Here is a 24819-nt window from a genome sequence, read left to right on the forward strand (position 1 = left end):
TGGACAGTAGTGTGAGAATGTAGCGATGAGGGTGAAAATGGTCATTATGTCCTCCAGCAGCCTAAGCCCATAGGTCTTCAGTAACAGGCACTGCTCCAGTCTGTCAGGGTGAAGAAAAAGCTGAACCAAAATGTATAAATTTCCTTCCAATACTCACTTGTTGCCATGACATATAGACCATAGTTTTCTCCTCAAGGTTGCCAGACTCAGCTTCAGGGAATGGGTGAGTAGCTGCATCCTCTAATCGGATCTCAGAGTGGAGATGCTTCTCCCTCACCTCCAGCACGTGTCATTGTTTTTGTTAATGATTTGACCCACATGCAGAATAACACTCAGGAGATAAATAGAATGTTTAAAAGTTTTATTTTCATGGGAGTGATATGGGTTTGAGATCACTGGTGAGGACTGGCTTATCTGAGAGACATGAAACGTGAGATGAACTTGTAGACTTGAGGGCAGACGCAGACGTACAGCAGTGGGGCTGATCACAGACTTGATTACGTAGGGCCCATTGAAAAAAGGAGATAGCTTCTTGGACATGGATTTGAGGGGAATGTCTCGAGATGAAAGCCAAACTCTCTGACCGGGATGATACTCAGGTGCGGGTCTGTGTCGTTTATCTGCGAATCTCTTATTCTGTGATGCTGTGCGTTGGAGGGCATGAATGGTGGATTCCCAGATGCATTTGCAGCAACGGATGTGGTGATGGACAGAGGTTACTGTAATGTCTTTCTCGTCAGCTGAGAACAGAGGTGGCTGGTAGCCAATGGAGGCTTTGAATGGAGAAAGACCAGTAGCTGAGGAGACATGAGAATTGTGAGCATATTCAATCCAGGAAAGTTACGTACACCAGTCTGTAGGGTTGGTGGAAGTGAGGCATCTGAGAGTGGATTCCAACTATTGGTTCATTTCTTCGGCCTGTCCGTTTGACTCTGGATGATAACCAGAGGTCTGTTGCTGAGGGGTTGAAGCAATCCAGAAGGTGGTTGATTAGTGGTCTTGTTTCTAGCGCAGACAGTGCAAGCTTGAACATACTGCCTTAAATCACGGTGGAGAGACGGCCACCAAAATCGTCTGGAGATCAAAGTTATTGTTCTGCTAACTCCGGGATGGGCCGAAAACTTGGCTGTGTGAAACCAGTGGATCAGGCGTGAACAAACAGTCGAAGGCACAAAGGGCTTCAGGGTTGGCATTCTTGGAGCCTGGTCTGTAAGAGATAGACAGGTTAAAACAAGGACCAACGTGACTGGCGAGGATTTAATGTTTGGCTGACTGTAGGTAAGCTACATTCTTGTAGTCCGTCAACACTAAGACTGGGTGTTCAGCCCGCTCTAGCCAGTGATGCCACTCCTCCAGAGCCAATTTGATGGCTAAGAGTTCCGTATCACCTACATCATAGTTCCTTTCAGCGTCACTGAGTCGGCGAGAGAAAAAAGCACAGGGGTTCAGTTTCTTAAGTTTGTGATTGATGTGACAACACTGCCCCCACTCTTCTTAGTGGAGGTCAAGGCAGTGAGGGGGACAGCTGTCTGACTATAGTCTCTGATAAACCTCCGATAAAAATTGGCAAATCCCGAAAACCGCTGTAGCTGTTTATGGGAATCTGGAACTGGCCAGTCAAGCACAGCCTTAATCTTTTCAGGGTCTGCTGGGAATGTCTGGCGGAGCCCTCGGCCAGGGATGTATTCAACTCTCACCTCCGGGAGAGCTTTGACCAGATTCCGAGGGATATTGGGGACATAGAGTCCGAGTGGACCATGTTCTCCGCATCTATTGTCGATGCTGCCACCCGTAGCTGCGGCCTTAAGGTCTGCGGTGCCCATCGCGGTGCATGTTTGTTATGTACACTATCAAATGTGGACATTCCGGTAGGTTTGAAACCATTACCTGTTGGTAGAGCTAACACTAACCAGAAGCTTTAGATAAATCACTTAGACAAGTTGCTGTCATCACAACAAAAATAGGACTTTGAATTTGAATCTGTATTTACTGTGATGTACAGTCCAAACTGATGGGTTTGGCGTGTGCTATAAGCATTTCTATGTTCTTTGAACCTCTTTAGACTTTTCGGCCTGCAGCTTTGATAATTGAGCGCTCAGCTGATTTTGGCCGCACGTGGCACCCCTACCGCTACTTTGCCTCCAACTGTACTAGAACTTTTCCCAGCATCCCTGCCAACGGCTTGCATCAAATTAACGACATCATCTGTGAGCAACGCTACTCTGACATTGAGCCCTCAAACAACGGAGAGGTAAGCTGAAAAATATGAGACCATCAATAATGATTCAGTTTATTAATATAGCACCAGTTCATAATAAATGTCCTCTTAAGGTCCTTTACAAGTCAAAGAGATCACAATCATATACAGGGAGCCAGCTAACCAGCTAATACAACACATTTGAACCCACAATCTAACACCTAGCTGACAGAATAATACCTAAAAAGCAGTTTTTGCTCCTCGTACTTGACTCTCTGTGGCATTTGGTCACTCACAGTTGGAACTGATTCTTGGTTTTGAGCAATGTCTTGCTAGGACTGACACATTGGCTAATTAAGTAAAATCAGTTTGGCCAGTGTTGACAAGGAAAGTAGTTATGGTTGGTCCTAAAAGTGCCTTAAAGTCAGTAATGATGTCCTCACCTAATTTCCATAGCAGCCCATTTATAATGGCCACAGCAAGAGAGAGGAATAATGTTGTGGGGGAGACAAAAATGAAGTATTTATGTTTAGAACTATAAATATACTTTATTCTGTCTATTCTTGATTTTGGGATCAGCAAAAGTGGCCAAAGAGACTTTGGAAGAGTTCCTAACAGTAAAGCCCAAAATATTCATACCCCTGGTAGATTTGGATTTGAAAATATGTAAAAAATTATTTGTACCCACCTCAATAATCAGTGTAAAAATCTTTATCAATAATCATGTAAAAATCATATGATTGTTGAAAAGCACCCATGTTTTTAAAGATTCATATTTTTATTGAGTTCCACGTTTTTGGGGTTGCAAGTCTTCCTTGCCATTTTTAGCCCCCCGCCCCACAGGCTGTCTGTCACAGTAAAGTCACATCCACTTTAGCGACTGTACTGTATATAAGGCACTATCTACAGATACCTTCACAGAATTACACTTTCAAAATAGAAACTGTCCACATCATTAGTAATAAATTTACTGATTTAGTAAATGATAAATAGAATTCATTTTTGCCTAGGAGAAAAAACGAGGATGACTCTGAAACATAATGGTGTTTTTTGTTTTTTTGTATACAAATCAGACATCTAATTTGTTTCTTCTGACCAGGTTACTTACCGTGAAGCTTAATATATTTTTTATTGTTTAGGTGGAATCAGGTTTAACTAAAATATAATTTTCTCCAAATTTCTTTCCACAAACTATTCTACTCTGTAATGAAGGTCATTTTTAAAGTGCTGGATCCAGCGATTCCTGTGGAAGATCCCTACAGCTTGGACATACAAGGTCAGTGAAGATGATGATGTGTTTGTAACAATAACAAGAACATCAGAGTACAATGTCATCCTTGACATTTTTATCCCTTTTTTCATAAACAAAGACTTTGAACAAGACATTTTGCAAACCTAAGCTGCATGCAACCCAGTTCAGACGCTGAAATGGTTTTTGCCTTCTGACAAGAAGGATTTGTCATTAACACCTGCTATTAGCATGCTATCTGAATTTGGCTTACTTGTCTGAACAAGAGAAAACATCCATCATCACCAAGGTTGATGAATCAGCAGGATGAAAGCTGTAATAAATTATCCAACCAGCCAAACCACATTCTACAGACTCAACCTGGTGTTTTTACATTTATATTGCAATTAATCTTTTTTTTTAAATGCCTTCATTATGATTCAGACAAAATGTCTGCTGCAGCCACTTGCTGTACCTCAAACCAAGTTGGCCCCTTTGGCATCTTAACATAATGACAGTGTCATCTAAAGAAAGGCTGTCATCAAGGTAACATGCCTAAAAATAAATTGCATTAATTGAGTGAAGTGTGATGAGTGGTATTAAATTATTCATTATGAATGAACACACATTGCAATAGAAAAATATTTCCCTCCTTTACAGATAATCTCTGCTTTGACTATTTTCTCACACTTTCAGATCATCAAACAAATTTTGATATCAGGCAAAGATACCCAAAGTAAATGCAAAAAGCGGTTTTCCCAATTATGATTTTTTTTATTGAGGGTAAAAAAGTTCTCCAAACCACTTGGCTATATTAAATATAGATCCAGTGTTATGATTTAGGGTTATTTGGTTTTTGGTTGTGTCTTTTTCTTCTTAGGTTTCTCACAGTTAAGGTTTTGAATCATGCTTCTGTTTATTATTTTCCTGGTCATGCTTTAGTTTTTGTCTTCTAGTTCATGTTTTGTCAAGTTAGGTTTTTAGATCTGGTTATGCTTTAGTTTCATGTTTTGTATTTCATGTCATGTATTTGTGAATTTCTGTTTTGCTCCAGTCACGTTGTGTTCTCTCCTGTCTGTCAATTAACGTTATTCAGTTCACCTACACCTAGCATTCAGTCTCTTCTTTTCACCTGGTTCTTGCTCCATATATACACCTCTGTTCTGTTCATTACTCGTGGAAACATTTCGGATCATTTCACCCTGTGTTCAGCCAGTCCATGCTGTTCTGTACATGCCTGTATTTGCCACCACCTTCTGAAGTAAGTTTTATTTATTAAACCATTTACTCATCACCTATGCTTCCTGTACGTCTGCATTCCGGGGTCCTCCGTTACACCGCACCTGACAGAATGCTTCCGCCAAAATTGGACCTCGCAGATGGTAAGCAAGAGAGCGCCAGTGATCGCTGGATTCAGCAGCAGATGGAGAAGGCGATGGGACATCTGCCAGCCAATCTGGAGGTTCTGCCCTCTCCACTGCTGCTGGAGCAGATGGAGCGTGAGGCGGTTCAGCGCCGTTCTCCACCTGGTCCCCTGGTTGCACACCCAGATCTGGCAGTAAAGCCGACGTCCTCCTCCCGCCACAAGAAACGTCGGCGTAGAGCGCCTTTCTGCTTTTTGGCCGGCGAGGAAGTGGGTCCCATGCTCGCTGACGTGAGGGCAGCATCTTCGTCTGCCACATCACTGTCTCCCAGGCTCGCTGCACCTCCACCCATGCTGTCTTCGCTTGCTCCAGTCCAGTGTTCTGGGGCAACACCAGACGAGCTGGAGGAGCGGTTAAGAGTTTTTGCTTGCCAGATTAAGAATTTCAGGAGAACCAGTCTCCTGTATTCATTTCCTGAGCTTAGGGAGAAAATCAGGCAGATGGAGGAGGATTACCAGACAGCAATAAGGCAGTTTTACTGCCGCCCACCTCCATCCTGTCCAAGTTTCCAGAATGCTGCTGCAGCTCGGCCCATGCCAGGTCTCCAGAGCGGTGCTGCAGCTTAGTCCACGTCATGTCTCCAGGGCGCCACCAATGTACAGCCCAAGTCTGCCTCAACCTCCTCCACACACCGCAGAGGACGTCGGAAGATGGACGCCTCGGCTCAAATCATCGGGGCTCCCGGCGACGCCTCGGCCCCTGCTCAAGCCACTGAGGGTCTCGGCGACGCCTCGGCCCCTGCCCACGCCACTGAGGGTCTCGGTGATGGCTCAGCCCCTGCCCAAGCCACTGAGGGTTGACGCGACGCCCCAGCTTCTGCTCCTGGTCTGAAGTCCTTCCAGAGGTTCAGCAAGAGACTGGTCCTTCTCGTGGTTCCTTAACCCTGCGATGAAGGGGTCGAGGACAAACAGCCGCCTGAGCCTGTTCCTGAGCGGTGCGAGAAGGAACTCGTCCTCGTCTTGGCCTCTGAATCCAGAGATGAGGGGTTCGTGGAAGAAGAGCCACCGGATCCTGTCTCTGAGGGGTTCAAGGAGCAGCTTGTCCTCGTTCCTTGTCCCCCAGACTCTGCATCTGCCTCCGAGGGTTCCCCAGACTCTGCATCTGCATCCGAGGGTCCCGTCAGCTCTGTTCCTGTCTCCGAGGGTCCCATCAGCTCTGCTTCAGCCTCTGAGGGTTCGCCAGGCTGTGCTTCAGCCTCTGAGGGTTCACCAGGCTCTGCTTCAGCCTATGAGGGATCGCCAGGCTCTGCTTCAGCCTATGAGGGATCGCCAGGCTGTGCTTCAGCCTATGAGGGATCGCCAGGCTCTGCTTCAGAATCTGAGGGATCGCCAGGCACCGCGAAGGCCAAGCCTGACTCCTATTCTCAGGAGTTCTGAGTTTCTGAAAGAGGCTATACGCTCCATGGTCGACCTCCTGATCTGCCGTCCTGAGGGTCCTCTACTCTGCTCACCACGCCTTCGCCACCAACCGCCCAGGACTCTGTGTTGCAGGTCCTGGCGCCCGCCTGAACTTTGTGCCTACGTGGGGTGACGTCCTGGGCACCCGCCTGAACTTTGTGCCTGCGCGGGGAGACGTCCTGGGCGCCCGCCTGAATTTTGTTTTTGTTTCGTTTCTTTGTTGCTTCCTGTCCATCTGCATTCCGGGGTCCTCGGTTACACCGCACCTAACATCCAGGTTAATAGCTGGTTGTGCCAAGACAACTGGCAATGAGTCTTTTACATTGCTGCGAATGAATATTGGCCCCCTCTTTGCAGAATTGTTTTTTTATCAGTTACATTGTCTTCCACAGTGGCTACAGCATCTTAAAGTCCAGACTTTGACTAGGCACCAGACTTTGACTAGGCAACTCCAAAACCTTAATTTTGTTTGTTTTTGAGCCAGTCAGTGGACTTGTTGATGTGGTTTGAATCATTGTCCTGCTACACAACCCAAGTGTGCTTGTGCGAAAGGTGACATACTGATAGCCAGAGAGAATTCATGGTCTAATCAAATACAGCAAGTCATGCAGGTCTGGAAAGATATGTGGCCCCTGATCATCATACTACCACCACCACATTTTACTGTCAGTAAGATTTTTTTTTTCTGAAATGTTTAGTCTTCTGCCAGATGGATCAAGACACACACCTTCCAGAAGGTTCTACTTTGCTTTCTTCAGTCTATAACATTTTTTCCCAAAGATCTTGGGGATCATCAAGGTGTTTGTTTGGCAAATGTGATGCAGGCTTTGTGCTGTTTTTACAAAGCAGTGGATTTGGCCTCAAAACTTTCTCCTTCGTGCAATTTTCTTATTGTTAAATAGCAATGACATCAATGAAGGTATGTGACTTCTCACTTGCCTTTGTAACCCTTGGCAGACTGATAGATTTCAACAACTTGGTTTCCCATCTGTTTCTCAACATTTTTTAGCGTCCCCAATGTGTTCAGACAAGTTCTATTTAAGGGATGTCTTGATTTGTGCAAAGATGGTAGAGACATCCCCAAAACACCTCCCTCTGTATGTTTACGCCAGACAGCTGCAAACAAATGAAAATCAGACTTTTCAGATTGTTATTTGTAAAATAATTTAAAGACTGCGTATCATTTTGCTTCCATTTCACAGTTTCACAGCACTCCTTGCTTATCACATACAATTCCAAAACAATTCATTGAAGTTTGTGGTTGGCACAATATCAGAGCTCAATGAGTATGTCTAGTTTTACAAAGCTCTGTAAATCTGACTCCTCTTTACATGCTGAATAGAAACAAAAGGCTGGTTTAAGCAAATATTATCTAGAGTTTCTTGCCACAAAAAAAGTGTTTTTCTTATAATTAAACAAACTTATAATTAAAGTTTATTTAAATCTGCTTCTCTTCTCCTCAGAACTTTTGCGCATCACCAACCTGCGCATCAACTTCACAAAGCTCAACACCTTGGGAGACGATCTGTTAGACCGCCGCTCGGACGTCTTACAAAAATACTATTACGCCATTAACGAGCTGGTTGTCCGAGGAAGCTGCTTTTGTTATGGACACGCCTCAGAGTGCGCACCAGTGCCGGGAGTAAACACCCATGAGATTGGCATGGTAGGTTAACAGATTATATCACTAGCACATATCATGTGTGTGTTGGCGTGAAACAAAGACCCAAATATAGGCTTAAAAGCAGAAGGTACGGAGGTGGAGGACAAGCTGCATCAATGAGAACAACACAAACCACTAAACAAAGGGGCACAGTCATTGATTTATCTGTCCAAAATTATAGTTATTTTGAGACTTAACTCAGTCCAGGTGTGGAGATCAACAAAGGTTGAAGAGTTAGGAAGACTTTCTTTTGTCATTTTCTTGAAAATATCAGGGTTAAGGAACGTGTTGAAGTACAAGGCCAGTCAGATGGTCACATCCACTCATAATGAATACTATAAGGATACATTCAATTCTTTTGGGCTTTAAATAATACATTTGAACTGTTCTTTTATTAGCCAGTAATGCTATACAACATAAACTTTCTCTTAATATACAGCATAGACCTGGGGGCAAGAGTTTGAGTTCATTGTTAGAATTGTTCACCCAGAATCAGAATAATGCAGCTGGCCTCGAACACATACATACAGCCCTAATACTAATACTTGGTCAAATGTGCCCGAGAAAGTTGCAGAGAAAACACACACTTACTGTAGTCGTCGACAAGCTTGGAACCTTATTCTGGTGTAATGTTTTTCCTCTCTTTTTGACAGAACCTGTAGGGTTCTTTTAAATTTACTGGTTTCTGGACACTGAGCTGACTTGTAAGCATAGTCTACACATTTTAATGAGGTGGAGGTGTGTCTACCAGAGGATTAATGTAACCCTATATTTCAAAAACCAGCTCTGCATTTGAAGTCATCGTCATGTTGGAACACAGCTTTGTCCAACTGTTCAGCTGTTCCTGCATCTAAAAACCTAACTTTAATCCTTTAATGCAAAGAAAACAAATCTTGCTATTATGGGCAAAGAACTGAGTTTTCTTCTACTCTACCCATAAAACTTTTCTCCAGAAGCCATTTGGCTTGTCCATGTGTGCAACTGTGAGTTGCAGCCTTGCTTAGAGGTGTTTGTCTTGGAGCAGGGGGTTCTTTCTTGGTTAGCTCCCTTTCAATCTACGTTGATGTAAATCTCATTTCTGTGTCCTCGAGTGTCTTTTTACGATGGTCTTGAGCTGTTCTGGTTCCTAGGTTGTTCTTTACTATTCTGGCTGTTTTCCTTTCATCAAAAGTAACAGTTTGGGTGAGATAAGTGAAACCTGTCCACTGCTGGATTTGTCAACAGGACAATGATCACAAACAACAATCAATACAGGTTTTGGAAGAGATAAAACTGGCTAACTTTAAGATGCTGGAATGGCCCTGATCTCAACCGCTTCGGAAATTTCTGGACTGTACTTAAGTCTGGTCGAGAAAGCCTGCATAAAATTCAGCCTTTTTAACACTTTTCTGACAGGCTTTGTGTTTTATAAGGCCTTAGAAAAACTCTTTGATACAGCAAGAAGTTAACCAGATCTCCTGCTCATAACTTTGAGTAATTTTTACAAATTCCACTCCAAAATACCAAAAGTACCTAAACTAATCTGTTCTTGTTACATTGTTTTACAGTGGCTTAATTGCACCATATGAATAGAAGTAGTTTCATTACAGGTTACAAAAATATCAATGATAAACAGCTCAAAACCTGTGTTCAGATGACTTACTTATGCTTCTCACGCTCACAATTTTAATCTCAGATCAATTCACATAAACCCTAATTAGTAAAACTGATTAAACATTTATTTTATATTTACACAAAGACTTGTGAGAAAGAGACGGTCTAGGTTTATCCTGTTCAAAGGGAAATCACTGAAGCTTCTTTCACTGGGACCTTAAATAACTTCAGCTGCTTTTTAGATTAATTCACTCAAAATGCATTTTGTTAAATTAAACTATTGAAATGGGCCTGTAATCTTTTTAACAGCACTTTTCAATAACAAACAATCTTGTTGCCTAAAAGACTGAAAGAGCCAAAGAAAATCACAAGTATCTATTATATCATATTAAATAGTCTCCCTTAACTGTGTTTTTCCAGCCTGTTTTAGCCTTTTTTAACGTATCATTCTCCTGGACTCTGATTGGTTAGATCCATGGCCGCTGTGTTTGCAAGCATAACACTGAAGGCCTGAACTGTGAACGCTGCAAAGATTTCCACAACGACTCACCTTGGAGGCCGGCGGAAGCAGAGGACCCGCACACCTGCAGAGGTAGACTTTCCAAAACCCAAACAGATTTATTTCTCAAGGCCAATTTTTTTGGCATTCACGTAACTGTAAGTGACGGCAATATACAATGTACATGAGATGTTATCGATGTACAGCATGGGGTTTTAAAAAAAAACAACCTCTGAGACTAAGTTGATCATCGCATCTTTCTTCTGGCAAATACAGATGTGTAGACATTTGTTGTCTAAGACAACTGGCATGACTGTGTGGGAAGAATGAGTGGCTTAACAATAAAAGTTTGGCTTAGAGACGACAGAAGAAGAAGAAACAGAACAGCATATGTTCTCCAGCTTCTTGACACCTGATGTTTGAGAAATCTTTGATTTTCCACTGTTATTGTATGTTTGGGTCGTGGTCCAGCTGGAAGACAAGTTTATTTATGGGATAATTCATACACAGGATAATTTAAACAGAGAGCAATACAATACTTCGTACTTCAAAAATATAAATGAAGCAACAATAAAAAGCATAAAAATATGAGACATAATCGCATAAAACAAAGTGAGCATTGACTAAATTTAAGCCTTTTTGGGTGAGCTGCAGTGAACATGTTTTGTTTTCAATCTTGATTCAAAGAAGCCGACCGTTTCTGCATATCTCAGGTTTCCAGATGGTCGGTTCTAGAGCTGAGGAGCACAGGAACTAAATGCCACCTCCTCTTGTTTAGAACACAGTGAAGAGTTTTCTGATGACATGAAGGGTCTACCTAATGGTTCATAGCTGACCAGCAACTCCTAAATGTATTTAGTCTCAAGACCATTCAGATTTTAAATTCCATGCTTTTACAAACTGGAGCCACTGCAGAGATTTAAGGACTGCTGTAATATGATGGTGAAGGTGAATCTCTGATCTAGTCTGAAGTATTCTGTAGCCTTTAACAGATTTTTTTTCCAGGATTGTCCTGCTATAAACTCTGTCCACTTTCTCATCAACGCTGACCAGCTTCCGTGTCCCTGCTGAACAAAACCATACCCACAGTACGACTCTGCCAACACCATGTTTCAGTATGTCTTCAGGGTGATATGAAGTGCTAGTTTTCTGCCAAATATAGCACGTTGTATGTAGCCCATAAAGTTCTGTTTGGGTCTAATCTGACCAGTGGACCTTCTTACACCTCTATCCCCTAGATGGCTTGCGGCAAACCAAATGTGACTTTTTATGACTCTCTTTTAGTGATGGCTTGATTCTTGCCTTTTGCATTTTTAAAGTACAATAGTGGTGTCAACAATCTTTCCCACCAGAGCGTTGAATCTCTGCACCTCCTCCAGACTTACCAAGGCCCCTTATGGCTGTTTCTCTCATTAATGCTCTCCAATTTGGCTGGCTGGGGATTACAGAAGCCAATTGGTTTGACTGGATTCTAATTATGGGTATCAGTAAAACACTTGAAAATCATTTATGATTGTTTTTCTACTTCGCAAACATGTGCTACTTTGTTTTGATCTACCAGAAAATTTTAATAAAATACACTTACTTTTGTGGTTTTACGTGACAAAATGTGAAGATGTTCCGAGGACATGAATAATTTAGCAAAACACTGTAGAACTAGGCTCTCCTTTACTGCAAAAACATCTCAACATGAACTATTTTGAAAGTTTTGTGAGTTATAATGTTCATTTGATATTTTTGCCTTTTTCTGCAGCATGTAACTGCAATGGCCACTCAGACCAGTGTCACTTCGATGCGGCAGTGTATTTGGCTACAGGCAACACCAGCGGAGGAGTTTGTGATAACTGTCTGCACAACACAATGCGACGCAACTGTGAGATGTGCAAACCATTCTACTACCAAGACCCTAACAGGGATATTCGAGATCCCCGTGTCTGTGTTGGTGAGGCTTTTCTATTTAATTATGGGGTGGGACACTAACTCTTGTAGTTCACCTCAGCTCCTCTGGCTCAATTTTGAATCAAATATACTATTCTACAGATATATGAGTGGAAAACAGGAGATCATTAGAGTGCATTTACCGAGCCATATGAAGAAATACAGTCAGAACACTGCAGGAAGACAGGACTCTGCTGGGGCTTGCATGTAGATACATAGATTTTGATATCTCTTCATTTTCCATGTTCACTATTGGTTCCCATGTTTTTATATCATCTCCCACTTTCAATAAATTCTTGCTGTTTCCATCTTTAATGACTCTCCCATCCGCTATCAGCCACTCTCTGTCCCCATTATTTCAGGGGAAGACATTCAATCCTGCTCTGTTTCAGTCATACACAGTAATAGTAAGCACATTCCAGTTTTTTATATATATGGTGAATTATGGTTAATACACATGTCTAATGTAGCCCTTTTACAGTCAAAGGAATATATGGGTTTGCAAGGTTATTCTCATTAGGTAAAGATCTATTGCCCCTTTTCCACTAGTCCCTACTCAGCGCGGTTTGGTACGGCTCTACTGCCTTTTTAAGCTTTTCCCTTAGTTAAGGTTACAGAAAATCGTTACTATTTTTAATACTTGCTTGCCTGCGGTTCAAACTGTGCCGAGTCATGCTAAAAACACGACGTTAAAAGACAGCATATTTTAATAACAAATATCTTCAACCTTTAAATCGTTGTACGCTGGGCTTTTTGTGTATATGACCACCAGTAAGCTAGCATTAGGTAGCTCTAGCTTACCCTCTTACGTCCTCTAGCTCCTACCCTTCAGTTCAGTCCCACTCCATGGCTTTCCTCTGTATTTATTCAGAGCACTTCGTCCTGCTGCCCCCAGTCTTCTCTGGTTGTTCTTTCACTCTGAATCTGACAACAGCCATAGGCTGAGCAGCAGTCAAGAGTGTTTTTGTTGTTGTTTGTCATGTTGCTTTTTCGGACTGTGGGGCCACCTTTCTATTGATGATCCTGCTTATATTGCGATGGTACTCAATTGTTATGGAAAACAAATTAAAACATGTAGAGCCGACCCAAACCAACCTGACCTGACTCAAGTTGAGTCGGCACTAATAAAGGGGTATATATCTTCCTGAAACATTGACTAAACTTTTGCTTTTTGTTTCATTTGCTCATGCTCCCTGTCATGGCTCCATCTCTCTTCTTGATCAAGGCCACATATCTCGATTATAGACAAGTTATCTGTTTCTGTCTCTTGATATTTGCATTCTACTCTTGCATAAATCAGCTTGCTACACAGCTGTTGAAAGATCATGTCTCTTGCCTTAACCAGTAAGGTGTTTCTCTTTCATCTAACAGCATCCATAGTGACCATCCATCCAGATTTCAGGAATACTGACTATTCAATCAGAAAAATACTAACCTTTTCTCTTCACCACATACAAAGGGTAGCCTGATTCAAATCTAAGACTAACACAACACTGAAGCTAGCCTCTGATTCATGACTTCCAATCCTGCTGCTAAAAAATGAAACAGCTCTTTCAGAAGCTACAGATCATATGCTGTCTTCAGCTAGAAACAACAACAGAACCTGTCTTTTTTAACTTAACTGTAATTTAAGGAATGTTAGAAAGGTTAGCGGTCACTTTCAGACTCTGCAAATGAATTTAAACATGAACAGATGAATTTAAACATGAACAAATTAATTTAAACATGAACAAATTAATTTAAACATGAACAAATTAATTTAAACATGAACAGATGAATTTAAACATGAACAAATGAATATAAACATAAACAAATGAATTTAAACATGAACAAATTAATTTAAACATGAACAAATGAATATAAACATAAACAAATGAATTTAAACATGAACAAATGAATTTAAACATGAACAAATGAATTTAAACATAAACAAATAAATTTAAACATGAACAAATTAATTTAAACATGAACAAATTAAATTAAACATGAACAGATGAATTTAAACATGAACAAATTAATTTAAACATGAACAAATTAATTTAAACATGAACAAATTAATTTAAACATGAACAGATGAATTTAAACATGAACAAATGAATATAAACATAAACAAATGAATTTAAACATGAACAAATTAATTTAAACATGAACAAATGAATATAAACATAAACAAATGAATTTAAACATGAACAGATGAATTTAAACATGAACAAATTAATTTAAAAATGAACAAATGAATTTAAACATAAACAAATAAATTTAAACATGAACAAATTAATTTAAACATGAACAAATTAATTTAAACATGAACAAATTAATTTAAACATGAACAAATTAATTTAAACATGAACAAATTAATTTAAACATAAACAAATTAATTTAAACATGAACAAATTAATTTAAACGTAAACAAAGGAATTTAAACATGAACAAATGAATTTAAACATGAACAAATGAATTTAAACATGAACAAATGAATTTAAACATGAACAAATGAATATAAACATGAACAAATTAATTTAAACATGAACAAATTAATTTAAACATGAACAAATTAATTTAAACATAAACAAATTAATTTAAACATGAACAAATTAATTTAAACGTAAACAAAGGAATTTAAACATGAACAAATGAATTTAAACATGAACAAATGAATTTAAACATGAACAAATGAATTTAAACATGAACAAATTAATTTAAACATAAACAAATTAATTTAAACATGAACAAATGAATTTAAACTTGAACAAATTAATTTAAACATGAACAAATTAATTTAAACATGAACAAATTAATTTAAACATGAACAAATTAATTTAAACATGAACAAATTAATTTAAACATAAACAAATTAATTTAAACATGAACAAATGAATTTAAACATGAACAAATTAATATAAACATGAACAAATTAATTTAAACATGAACAAATTAATTTAAACATGAACAAATGAATTTGAACATAAACAAATGAATTAAAAAATGAACAAATTAATTTAAACAAACAAATTAATTAAAACATAAACAAATGAATTTGAACATGAACAAATGAATTTGAACATAAACAAATTTATTTAAACATAAACAACTCCTTGAACCGCCACCTTAACGTGGTGGAGGGGTTTGAGTGCTCGAACGATCGTAGAGGCTATGTTGTCTGGGGCTTAAATGTCCCTGGTAGGGTCTCCCATGGCAAACAGGCTCTAGGTGACGGGTCAGACAAAGAGCGGTTCAAGAACCCCTCGTGACAACTACTAAATCGAGGCACGTCACATCGCCTGATACGGCGGAGCCAGGGTCCCACCCTAGAGCCAGGCCTGGGGTCGGGACTCGTCGGAGTGCGCCTGGTGGCTTGGTTGCTCCTCGCGGGACCCGGCCGAGCCAAGCCCGAACGAGAGACGCGAGGCCATCCCCCAGTGGGCCCACCACCTGCAGGGGGAACCGTGAGGGACCGGTGCAAAGGGGATTGGGTGGCTGACGAAGGTGGAGACCTCGGCGGCCCAATCCCCAGATGCTTAGGATGGCTCTAGGGACGTGGAATGTCACCTCGCTGGGGGGGAAGGCGCCTGAGCATGTGCGGGAAGTCGAGAGATAGGAACTAGAAATAGTCGGGCTCGCCTCCACGCTCTGGAACCCATCTCCTTGAGAGGGGCCGGACTCTCTTCTACTTGGAGTGGCCCACGGGGAGAGGCGGCAGGCTGGGGTGGGTTTGCTTTTTGCCCCCCAGCTCAGCCGTCTCGTGTTGGGGTTTACCCCAGTGGATGAGAGGGTCGCATCCCTGCGCCTTCGGGTTGGGGACAGGTCTCTGACTGTCATTTTGGCCTACGGGCCGAGTGGTAGTGCGGAGTACCCGGCCTTCTTGGCGTCCCTGTCGGGGTTGCTGGATAGTGCCCCTCCCGGGGACTCCATTATTCTGCTGGGGGACTTCAACGCCCACATGGGAAACGACAATGACACCTGGAGAGTGCACTTGGTACCAGGACACCCTAGGCAGGAGGTCAATGATCCGACTTTGTTGCCGTATCATGAGACCTTTGGCCGCATGTTTTGGACACTCGGGTGAAGAGAGGGGCTGAGCTGTCCACTGATCACCAGCTGGTGGTGAGTTGGATCCGCTGGAGGAGGAGAAAGCCGTACAGACTTGGTAGGCCCAAGCGCATAGTGAGGGTCTGCTGGGAACGTTTGGTGGAGCCCTTGGCCAGGGATGTATTAAATTCTCACCTCCGGGAGAGATTTGACCGGATTCCGAGGGATGTTGGAGACATAGAGTCCGAGTGGACCATGTTCTCCGCATCTATTGTTGATGCTGCCGCCTGTAGCTGCGGCCGTAAGGTCTGCGGTGCCTGTCACGGTGGCAATCCCCAAACCTGTTGGTGGACACCGGCAGTAAGGGACGCTGTCAAGCTGAAGAGGGAGTCCTATCGGCTGTGGTTGGCTTGTGGGACTCCTGAGGAGGCTGGCGGGTACCATGTGTGCCGCGGACCGGGCACACATGGCCCGGGGTTTGGTGAGGCCATGGAAAAGGACTATCAGTTGACCTCGAAGCGATTCTGGCGAACCGTCCGGCGCCTCAGGAGGGGGAAGCAGTGCTTCACCAACACTGTTTACAGTGGGGGTGGGGAGCTTTTGACCTCGACTGGGGACATTATCGGGCGGTGGAAGGAGTACTTCAAGGATCTGCTCAACCCTGCCATCACGCATTCCCTGGTGGAAACAGAGGCTGGGGACTCGGGGTTGGACTCTTTCATTACCCAGGCTGAAGTCACCGAGGTGGTTAAAAAGCTCCGCTCTGGCATGGCTTCGGGGGTGGATGAGATCCGCCCTGAGTACCTCAAGTCTCTGGATGTTGTGGGGCTTGTCATGGTTGACACGCCTCTTCAACATTGCTAGGCGGTCGGGGACAGTGCCTCTGGACTGGCAGACTGGGGTGGTGGTCCCCCTTCATAAGAAGGGTGACCGGAGGGTGTGTTCCAACTATAGGGGATCACACTCCTCAGCCTCCTATTCTGGCCGATAGTTGAACCTTGGCTTCAGAAGGAGCAGTGTGGTTTTTGTCCCGGCCGTGGAACACTGGACCAGCTCTATGCCCTCTACAGGGTACTCGAGGGTTCATGAGAGTTTGCCCAACCAATCCACATGTGTTTTGTGGACCTGGAGAAAGCATTTGACTGTGTCCCTCGTGATGCCCTGTGGGGGGTGCTCCAGGAGTATGGAATCGGGGGCCCTTTACTAGGGGCCATCCGCTCTCTGTACAAGCGGAGCAAGAGTTTGGTTCTCATTGCCTGTTGCATGTTGGACTCCGGCAGGGCTGCCCTTTGTTACCGGTCCTGTTCATAACTTTTATGGACAAGATTTCTAGGCTCAGCCAAGGGCTGGAGGGGGTCTGGTTTGGGGACCAGTGGATTTCGTCTCTTCTTTTTGCAGATGACGTGGTCCTGCTGGCCCCCTCTAGCCAAGACCTACAGCATGCGCTAGGGCGGTTCACAGCCGAGTGTGAAGAGGCTGGGATGAGGACCAGGTCCTCCAAGTCCGAGGCCATGGTTCTCAACCGGAAAAGGGTGGCTTGTCCTCTTCAGGTTTGGAGGTGAGTTCCTGTATCAAGTGGAGGAGTTTGAGTATCTCCTCTCGCTGCTCCTCCACATCGAGAGGAGCCAGTTCAGGTGGCCCGGGCATCTATACCAGATGCCTCCTGGACGCCTCCCTCGGGAGGTGTTCTAGGCACGTCCCACCTGGAATAGGCCCAGGGGACGGCCTAGGACACGCTGGATGGACTATGTCTCTCGGCTGGCCTGGGAACGCCTTGGGCTCCCCCCAGAGGAGCTGGAGGAGGTTGTCTGGGGAGAGGGACATCTGGGCGTCTCTGCTGAGTTGGCTGCCCCCGCGACCCGATCCCAGATAAAGCAGAAGACGACGACGAATTTAAACGAACAAATGAATTAAAACATGAACAAATAAATTTGGACATAATTGAATTAAAACATGAACAAATTAATTTGAACATCAACAAATGAGTTTTGAACAAATGATGAACAAATGATTTTAACATTTCTTTACCTTCTCACGTTGGATCAGCTGATCCTGGCACATTGGGATGTAGGTGAGATTTTCCTTTTGGGTGCATTTGATTGACAGCGGTGGGAGGTCCATCAGAACGGGAAGCGGGGTGCAGGGGCAGTGTTGTTGTTTACATTTTCTGAATTCTTATTTTCAGTAGGGAGCATGAAGAAAAGGTGCCAGCCAAGGCTGCACATTGTTGCTGTTATAGGCAAACGCCTATTGTGGAACAGTATATGTTCCACTTTTAGCTGTTGCCGACACTGCATGTGATGCCATCAGCTCAGTTGTTGCTAAGCTACAGACACAACACCCTAATGCATTTGTGGCAATATCTGGGGATTTTAACCATGCTTCACTCTCTGCTACACTTCCAGCGTTTCAACAGTTTGTCAGCTGCTCTACCAGAGAAAACAAAACGTTGGATTTGTTTTATGCAAATGTCAAGGGCTCTTACATTTCTACAGCAAGACCTCCTCTAGGCAAGTCAGATCGCAATCTTGTTTTTCTCTGCTCAAAATATAAGCACCTTGTTCAGAGACAACCTGTAATAAAGAGGACTGTGAGAAAAGAAGGTGTACAAGAAGAAGCTGGAGAGCAACCTCTAGCTCAACAATATCAGAGATGTGTGGTCAGGGATGAAGAAAATCACAGGCTTCAAGCAGAAGGATGATCAGACCGATGGAGGTCTGGACAGAACCAATGAACTAAACACATTCTTAAATAGGTTCAGTTCAGAAATAAGCTCAGCATCTTCCTCTCCTGCTCACAGCCAAACTCACATCCAAGCCTCCTTTGAGCTAAAGGACCCACAGCTGTCCTGTAACACCTCAAATGTCTTTTCTTCCACGTCAGCCATGGACCCTTCTGCTTCTACATGTTTAACTTCAACCAAATAAGAAGATGCTGATGCTCCCTTTGCCTCCCCCTTCCACCTGTGTGTTTCAAGAAGTCAAGTGAAGATGCAACTGGAGAGACTGAATCGGAATAAGGCTGCAGGTCCAGATTGTGTCAACCCTAGAGTCCTGAAGGGCTTTGCACAACAGCTCTGTGGGATTCTGCAGCACCTCTTCAACCTTAGCCTGTCCCAGAAGAAGGTTCCGGTGTTGTGGAAGACCTCTTGTCTTGTTTCGGTACCAAAGAAAACTCACCCATCAGTCCTCAATGACTATAGACCTGTTGCCCTGACATCTCACATCATGAAGGTCCTAGAGAGACTCCTGTTGGCCCACCTGAGTAAGCAAACAATAAACTATCTGGACCCCCTTCAGTTTGCTTACCGCTGTTGAGTTGGAGTTGAAGATGCCATCATATACCTGCTTCATCAAACCCACTGTCATCTGGACAAAGCCAGTAGCACTGTGAGGATCATGTTCTTTGATTTCTCCAGTGCATTTAACACAATTCAACCTCATTGGCTTTGTCAGAAACTCCAGAAGACTCAGATGGAGGCCTCAACAATCTCCTGGATTAAAGACTACCTGACAAACAGACCACAGTTTGTGAGACTGAAGGGTTGTGTGTCTAACCAGGTAGTCAGCAGCACAGGAGCACCACAGGGGACTGTACTCTCACCATTCCTTTTCACTCTGTACACCTCAGACTTCCAGTACAAGACAGACTCCTGTCATCTGCAGAAATACTCGGATGATTCTGCAGTTGTGGGGTGGATCAGAGATGGACAAGAAGCTGAATACAAGAAGGTGGTGGACCGCTTTGTGGCATAGTGTAGAAACAATCATCTCATCTTGAATGTGAATAAAACAAAGGAGATGATTGTAGATCTTAAGAGAAACAGGAATAGGTCAAACACTATTTCCATTATGGGAGAAGAGGTGGAGGGGGTGGAGGAGTATAAATACCTCGGTGTTCACCTGGACAACAGACTGGAGTTGAGATGCAACTGTGAAGCCGTCTACAAGAAGTTACAGAGTAGACTGTACTTCTTGAGGAAGCTTAGGTCCTTTGGTGTTTGCAGCAAGATGCTGCATATCTTCTATAGTCTGTTGTGGAAAGTGTGATCTCTTCTGCCATCATCTGCTGGGGAAGCAGCATCAGAGCCAGGGACTTAAAAACGCTCAACAAGCTGATAAAGAAGGCTGGCTCTGTTCTGGGGACTCCTCTGGAACCTCTGGAGATAATTGTGCAAAGAAGGATTCTTCATAAAATGAAGAACATTATGGAGAACCTGAGCATCCTCTTCATGAGACTGTCCTACAACAACAGTGTCTTCAGTCAGAGGCTTCTTCAGATCTGCTGTAAGACAGACCGCTACAGGAGATCCTTCCTGCCCACAGCCATCAGTATCTACAACGGATCTTTGAGGAAACCTTCATAATGCGCTACAACATTTAATTTCCCTTCGGGATTAATAAAGTATTTTTGAATTCAGTTGAATTGAATTGAATTGAATTGAATTACAAGAACCAGTCCAATCTGAACCAGAGCATTTTTAATGTCCTGGTGTCATTTAACTCAATGTAAATAAACCACACAGGCACTGCCTGCAATACTTCTGCATTTTGTGCACAAACCTTAACTTTTGTTTATATTTTAAGATCAATAATAAAATAACAAGCCTCAGAATGTTCCTTTTGTGCCCATTTTTACATTATTCTAAGCTGCATAGCTGCATAATCTAAACTACAAACTGCTGATTAAATGGATGGGATGGGTGTGAGCGCACACCAGACCTGAGAACTTAGACACAAAGGTTTCAAAAAGCCCTACTGCCACCTCTTGCCACAGAAGCACTATATAACAAACCTTTCAAACCTGTTCATTCTTATGAGTCGAGCTGACATTGTGTGTGTTCCTGCAAGACAAATATGATGTTGGGTTTTTTATCAACTTTTAATAGTGGTTAGCACTGTTAGCATCAGTGACTGCAGCATCAGCATTTATATGTGATATGCAGAGTGTAAATATCTTTGTCTTGTGTTTGAGTTTGAAAGTTCAGAAGAATAAACCAAAGCAATGTTCTGTATTCTAGTTAGCTTTGTGGTGCTGATGAAGCCTCTTGCAGCTCCTCTGTAGAACACTTGACTTCTCATCATCCTTCTCTTATTTTCTGCTTTTCATCACTAAAATATATTTGCACTCCGGGGATCCGCTGTGCAGCACGGCTACCAGAAAACTAAATAGTAAATGGTCTGCACTTTCATAAAGCTTTATCAACCCCCCAGAGAACCCAATGCGCTTTACACTGTAATCAGTCATTCACACACTGACAGTGGTAGACTACATTGTAGCCACAATGTAGTGTGTGGGCAGACTGATAGAAGTGAGGTTGCCATACACGGGCACCACCATGCCCTCTCACCACCATCAACAGGCAATGAGGGTGAAGTGTCTTGCCCAAGGACGCAACGACTGAGACAGACAGAGTCGGGCTTCAAACCAGCAACCCACTGGTTACAGGACGAACTTCTACCACTGTCACCACTGTCGCACCTATTCTTCTATTATTTAAAATTTAAGTCAACTGATCAGTGGGTGTCTGGAGCGGACACAAGACATTTGCACAGTATTGTATCTGCTATGATACTGTAAGTTGTCTTACTGGAAAGTTTTTCTGATTGGTCTATTGTTGTATACTTGCAGATGCTGGATGTGTGCAAGTTTAGTTCCTTTGTGTATAAACTGAATATGAATGCTTTACTCCCAGCCTGTGACTGTGACCCGGTGGGATCATTAGAGGGAGGGGTGTGTGACAGCCACACCGACCTGGATTTGGGGATGATCTCAGGACAGTGTCGCTGCAAAGCCAATGTGAGGGGCAAGCGCTGCGATGACTGCAAGGCGGGTTATTACGGACTCAGTCAGAGTGACCCTCTGGGATGCCAACGTACGTGTTTGGGTTTATCTTCATTTCAGGCTGTTTGAAGGGAAATTAACTTTTTTTTCTGGGGCTTAGAGTGTGTGTGTTTGTGTGTTTTGCCATCAGCTTGTAACTGTGACCCCCGTGGCATCATTATGATGGATGCTCCTTGCGATCAGATCAGTGGGGACTGCTCCTGTAAAAGATATGTCACGGGTCGCTACTGCAATCAGTGTCTGGTTAGTAATCTCAAATGTTTTTTTTTACCTAAGAGACAAACTGGACTGCTTTTTAGATTTAATGTCTAACTTGCAGATGTGCTGCCAGCTTCTTTCCATGCCAGATTTTTAAAATAGCAACTTGAATTTAAATAATTTAAAGGGTTTCTATTGCAGACATTTATTAAAAGCAGAACCACACACCATATATAACCTGCATTATGGATTTAACTATTGTTTCCCATATCTGCAGCCTGAATACTGGGGTCTCAGTAATAACCTGGGTGGCTGCAGACCTTGTGAGTGTGACTTCGGTGGAGCGTTCAACAACAGGTAAAGACCTACGTGTGATTTTAGGGATAATTTGCTAGATTTTATTAATAGACACAAGCATGAGCTGAATGTGTCTATAACTCCTCGGTCTGTTCCTGGTGCATACAGGAAGTGGGAAGGTTTAATTGTCAGGACTGATGCTAACCAGACTATTTTTGCATTTTCTCTCTGTTAAAATAAGGTGCATGATGGATAGTGGCCAGTGCGACTGCAGGAGACATCTTATTGGTCGACAGTGTTCAGATGTGCAGCCTGGGTATTTCTGTGCTCCTCTCGACTATTACAAATATGAGGCTGAAGAAGCTACCGGACTCTCTCCCACTGATCCTTCGTTGCCGGTGAGGTCAGCAGCATGATTCAGTCCTCAGGTCAATGTGGAGAAAGTGACCCTGATATTGCTACTAATAAATTTTCTTTATTAGTAAAAACCTCAAAGTGGCAAGATTTTCCCTTGAGAGTCTGAAAACCAGACACCTTTCAGAGGCTCCGTTTTTGGATCTAATGTTTGACCAACTAAAAGAAAGAGCACTTTATCGCCACATGACACCATGCACTGAAATAGCACACCTGTGATTGTTTCTCAGGCCGCCACGCATTTAAATCCTTTAATCTCTCTAAAAAGCAGATTCTTTGATACCTAGTTATTTATTATATGTGCAGCATTTTGAAAAATAAGTAGGAGCCTAACAAGTCTGGCATCATTTTAAACCACACTGCTTTTTTTTGTGTTGCACGATATATCAGCATTAACATCAGTATCGGCCAGTGTTAGTCATTTTTTAACATATCGGGCCCATATATTAATAACCAATGTTTATTTCTATCCTGTTTCTGTATGTGTTTCGGGAAGGGGAGAGGGTTGGCCATGTGGTGTTTGTTTGGGCATGTTTCCAATATGCAGCACAGGATTGTGTGTTTAACTGAAGCAGAGAAGCAATATCAGTGTGGTCATTTTTACACAGTGTCCAAAGGGTGGGGAAATATATATAACACATATGTTTCCACTGTGGCTCAGTGGGGAGTGTAGTGGTCCTGAAAGTTGTGGGTTTGATTCCCGCTTCCACCTGCTACACATCCATGTGCCCCTGGCAAGGCACTTAACCTCAAGTTTCCTACCGATCTGCATATCAGCGTTTGTAAGTGCAGATGGGTGAATGTGGTTCTAGTGTGGTCGGTATGACTGGAAAATCACTAAATAAGTTCAGTCCATTTACCATAGCTGTAAAAATTGGTTATGACAGTAATATTAATATCTGCCTAAATTTACATATTGGTGCATCCCTAGTTATATGTAATAAAAAGAATAAATCACGATGATTATGTTGCACAAAATCTCAATGAACTCGCTTAAACTCTGATGTGGCCTGTATGTCTAAATTAATTGCACTATCATGTTAGACCTTGCAGCAGAGTAGCTCAAGTAGCTATTTGACTCATTGAAAATGCATCAATAACGTGCCTTTCATCTCATGCTTCACATAAAACAGTTACAAAAGCTTTTTGATGTGTTACACCTTGTTGGAGTGCAGTGTTCATTTTCACAGTAAATTTTGATTTATTTTTAGTCTTAACTAAAATGTCATTTAGTTTTAGTCATAATTTAGTCATCAGAATTGCTTTAGTTTTAGTCTAGTTGTAGTCGACTAATCATCATATGAATTTAGTCGACTAAATCTACAGTCAATTTAGTCAAATAAATTATATGTAAAATGTAAATATTTTTTCACCAATTTCCTTGAATAACACAAAATGAATCAAATTATTTTTACCACATACAACCTTCCTGTCTCTAACATTAACTTAACAGAAAAGCAGTGGTATACTTTTATCATAGTAAAGCATAGTACTAAAGCATTGTAAAAACACAATAGCAGTTAACAAAATAATATTTGCCTTAAACCGCTTACCCTCGCATGGAGATCTGGATGACTTGTCTGTAGATGTCGTTTAGGATTAGTTGCATTTTTACCGGAGATCATCGTCCTGCATGGTTTACACAACGTCTTGTTTTTATCTACATCAAATGCGAAATATGTCCAAACTTCTGCTCTCCTCTTTCTCCCAGACATTGTCAAATTTCCTATTACTTGTGAAAAATATTCACAGGGGTATCTCTTCCTCCTGGGATTTAGATCAAATTTGTGCACAAATGCTACTGTGATTAGCTTAACACTGATTGAACCGTTACCCTGTTGTCCCGCCTTTCCTTGTGCGCTAAAGTATTTATGATTGGATCTCTCCCCAACTTGTCCTTACCTTCCACAAAACTCATTGGCGAAAGTGTCAGTTCATTTCATTATAGTTTTTACCCTATCGTGTAGTTTTTATCTAGTTATGGTCTCGTTTTCGTCATGAAATAAAGGGTTGTTGACGAAAACTATAACGAAAATCATTCGTCAACAAAATTAACACTGCTGCAGTGTAGCTCCTGTACTTAAATGGCAATCATTGG

At 42.4% G+C, this 24819-nt stretch overlaps 1 protein-coding gene and 1 long non-coding RNA gene across 4 annotated transcripts in view; one reads left to right on the forward strand and one right to left on the reverse strand.

Moving 5' to 3' along the window:
- Positions 1-24819, forward strand: part of lamb2l (laminin, beta 2-like) — a 96870-nt gene that overhangs the window by 41324 nt on the left and 30727 nt on the right. For all 3 annotated transcript variants that reach the window (XM_047366677.1, XM_047366686.1, XM_047366696.1), the window contains 9 exons: positions 2063-2251; positions 3410-3473; positions 7710-7912; positions 9974-10094; positions 11755-11943; positions 21664-21843; positions 21943-22055; positions 22288-22367; positions 22549-22705. In XM_047366677.1, the coding sequence (XP_047222633.1) occupies positions 2063-2251; positions 3410-3473; positions 7710-7912; positions 9974-10094; positions 11755-11943; positions 21664-21843; positions 21943-22055; positions 22288-22367; positions 22549-22705 (1296 nt within the window). The remainder of the gene's footprint in view (positions 1-2062; positions 2252-3409; positions 3474-7709; positions 7913-9973; positions 10095-11754; positions 11944-21663; positions 21844-21942; positions 22056-22287; positions 22368-22548; positions 22706-24819) is intronic.
- Positions 1173-13618, reverse strand: LOC124869003. The gene is made up of 3 exons (XR_007038451.1): positions 13375-13618; positions 1288-1414; positions 1173-1207 (listed from the first exon to the last, which is right to left on the reverse strand). It is a non-coding gene; the product is annotated as an uncharacterized LOC124869003 (long non-coding RNA).

Source organism: Girardinichthys multiradiatus, chromosome 1 (assembly GCF_021462225.1).
Source record: "Girardinichthys multiradiatus isolate DD_20200921_A chromosome 1, DD_fGirMul_XY1, whole genome shotgun sequence".
Classification (NCBI taxonomy): Eukaryota; Metazoa; Chordata; class Actinopteri; order Cyprinodontiformes; family Goodeidae; genus Girardinichthys; species Girardinichthys multiradiatus.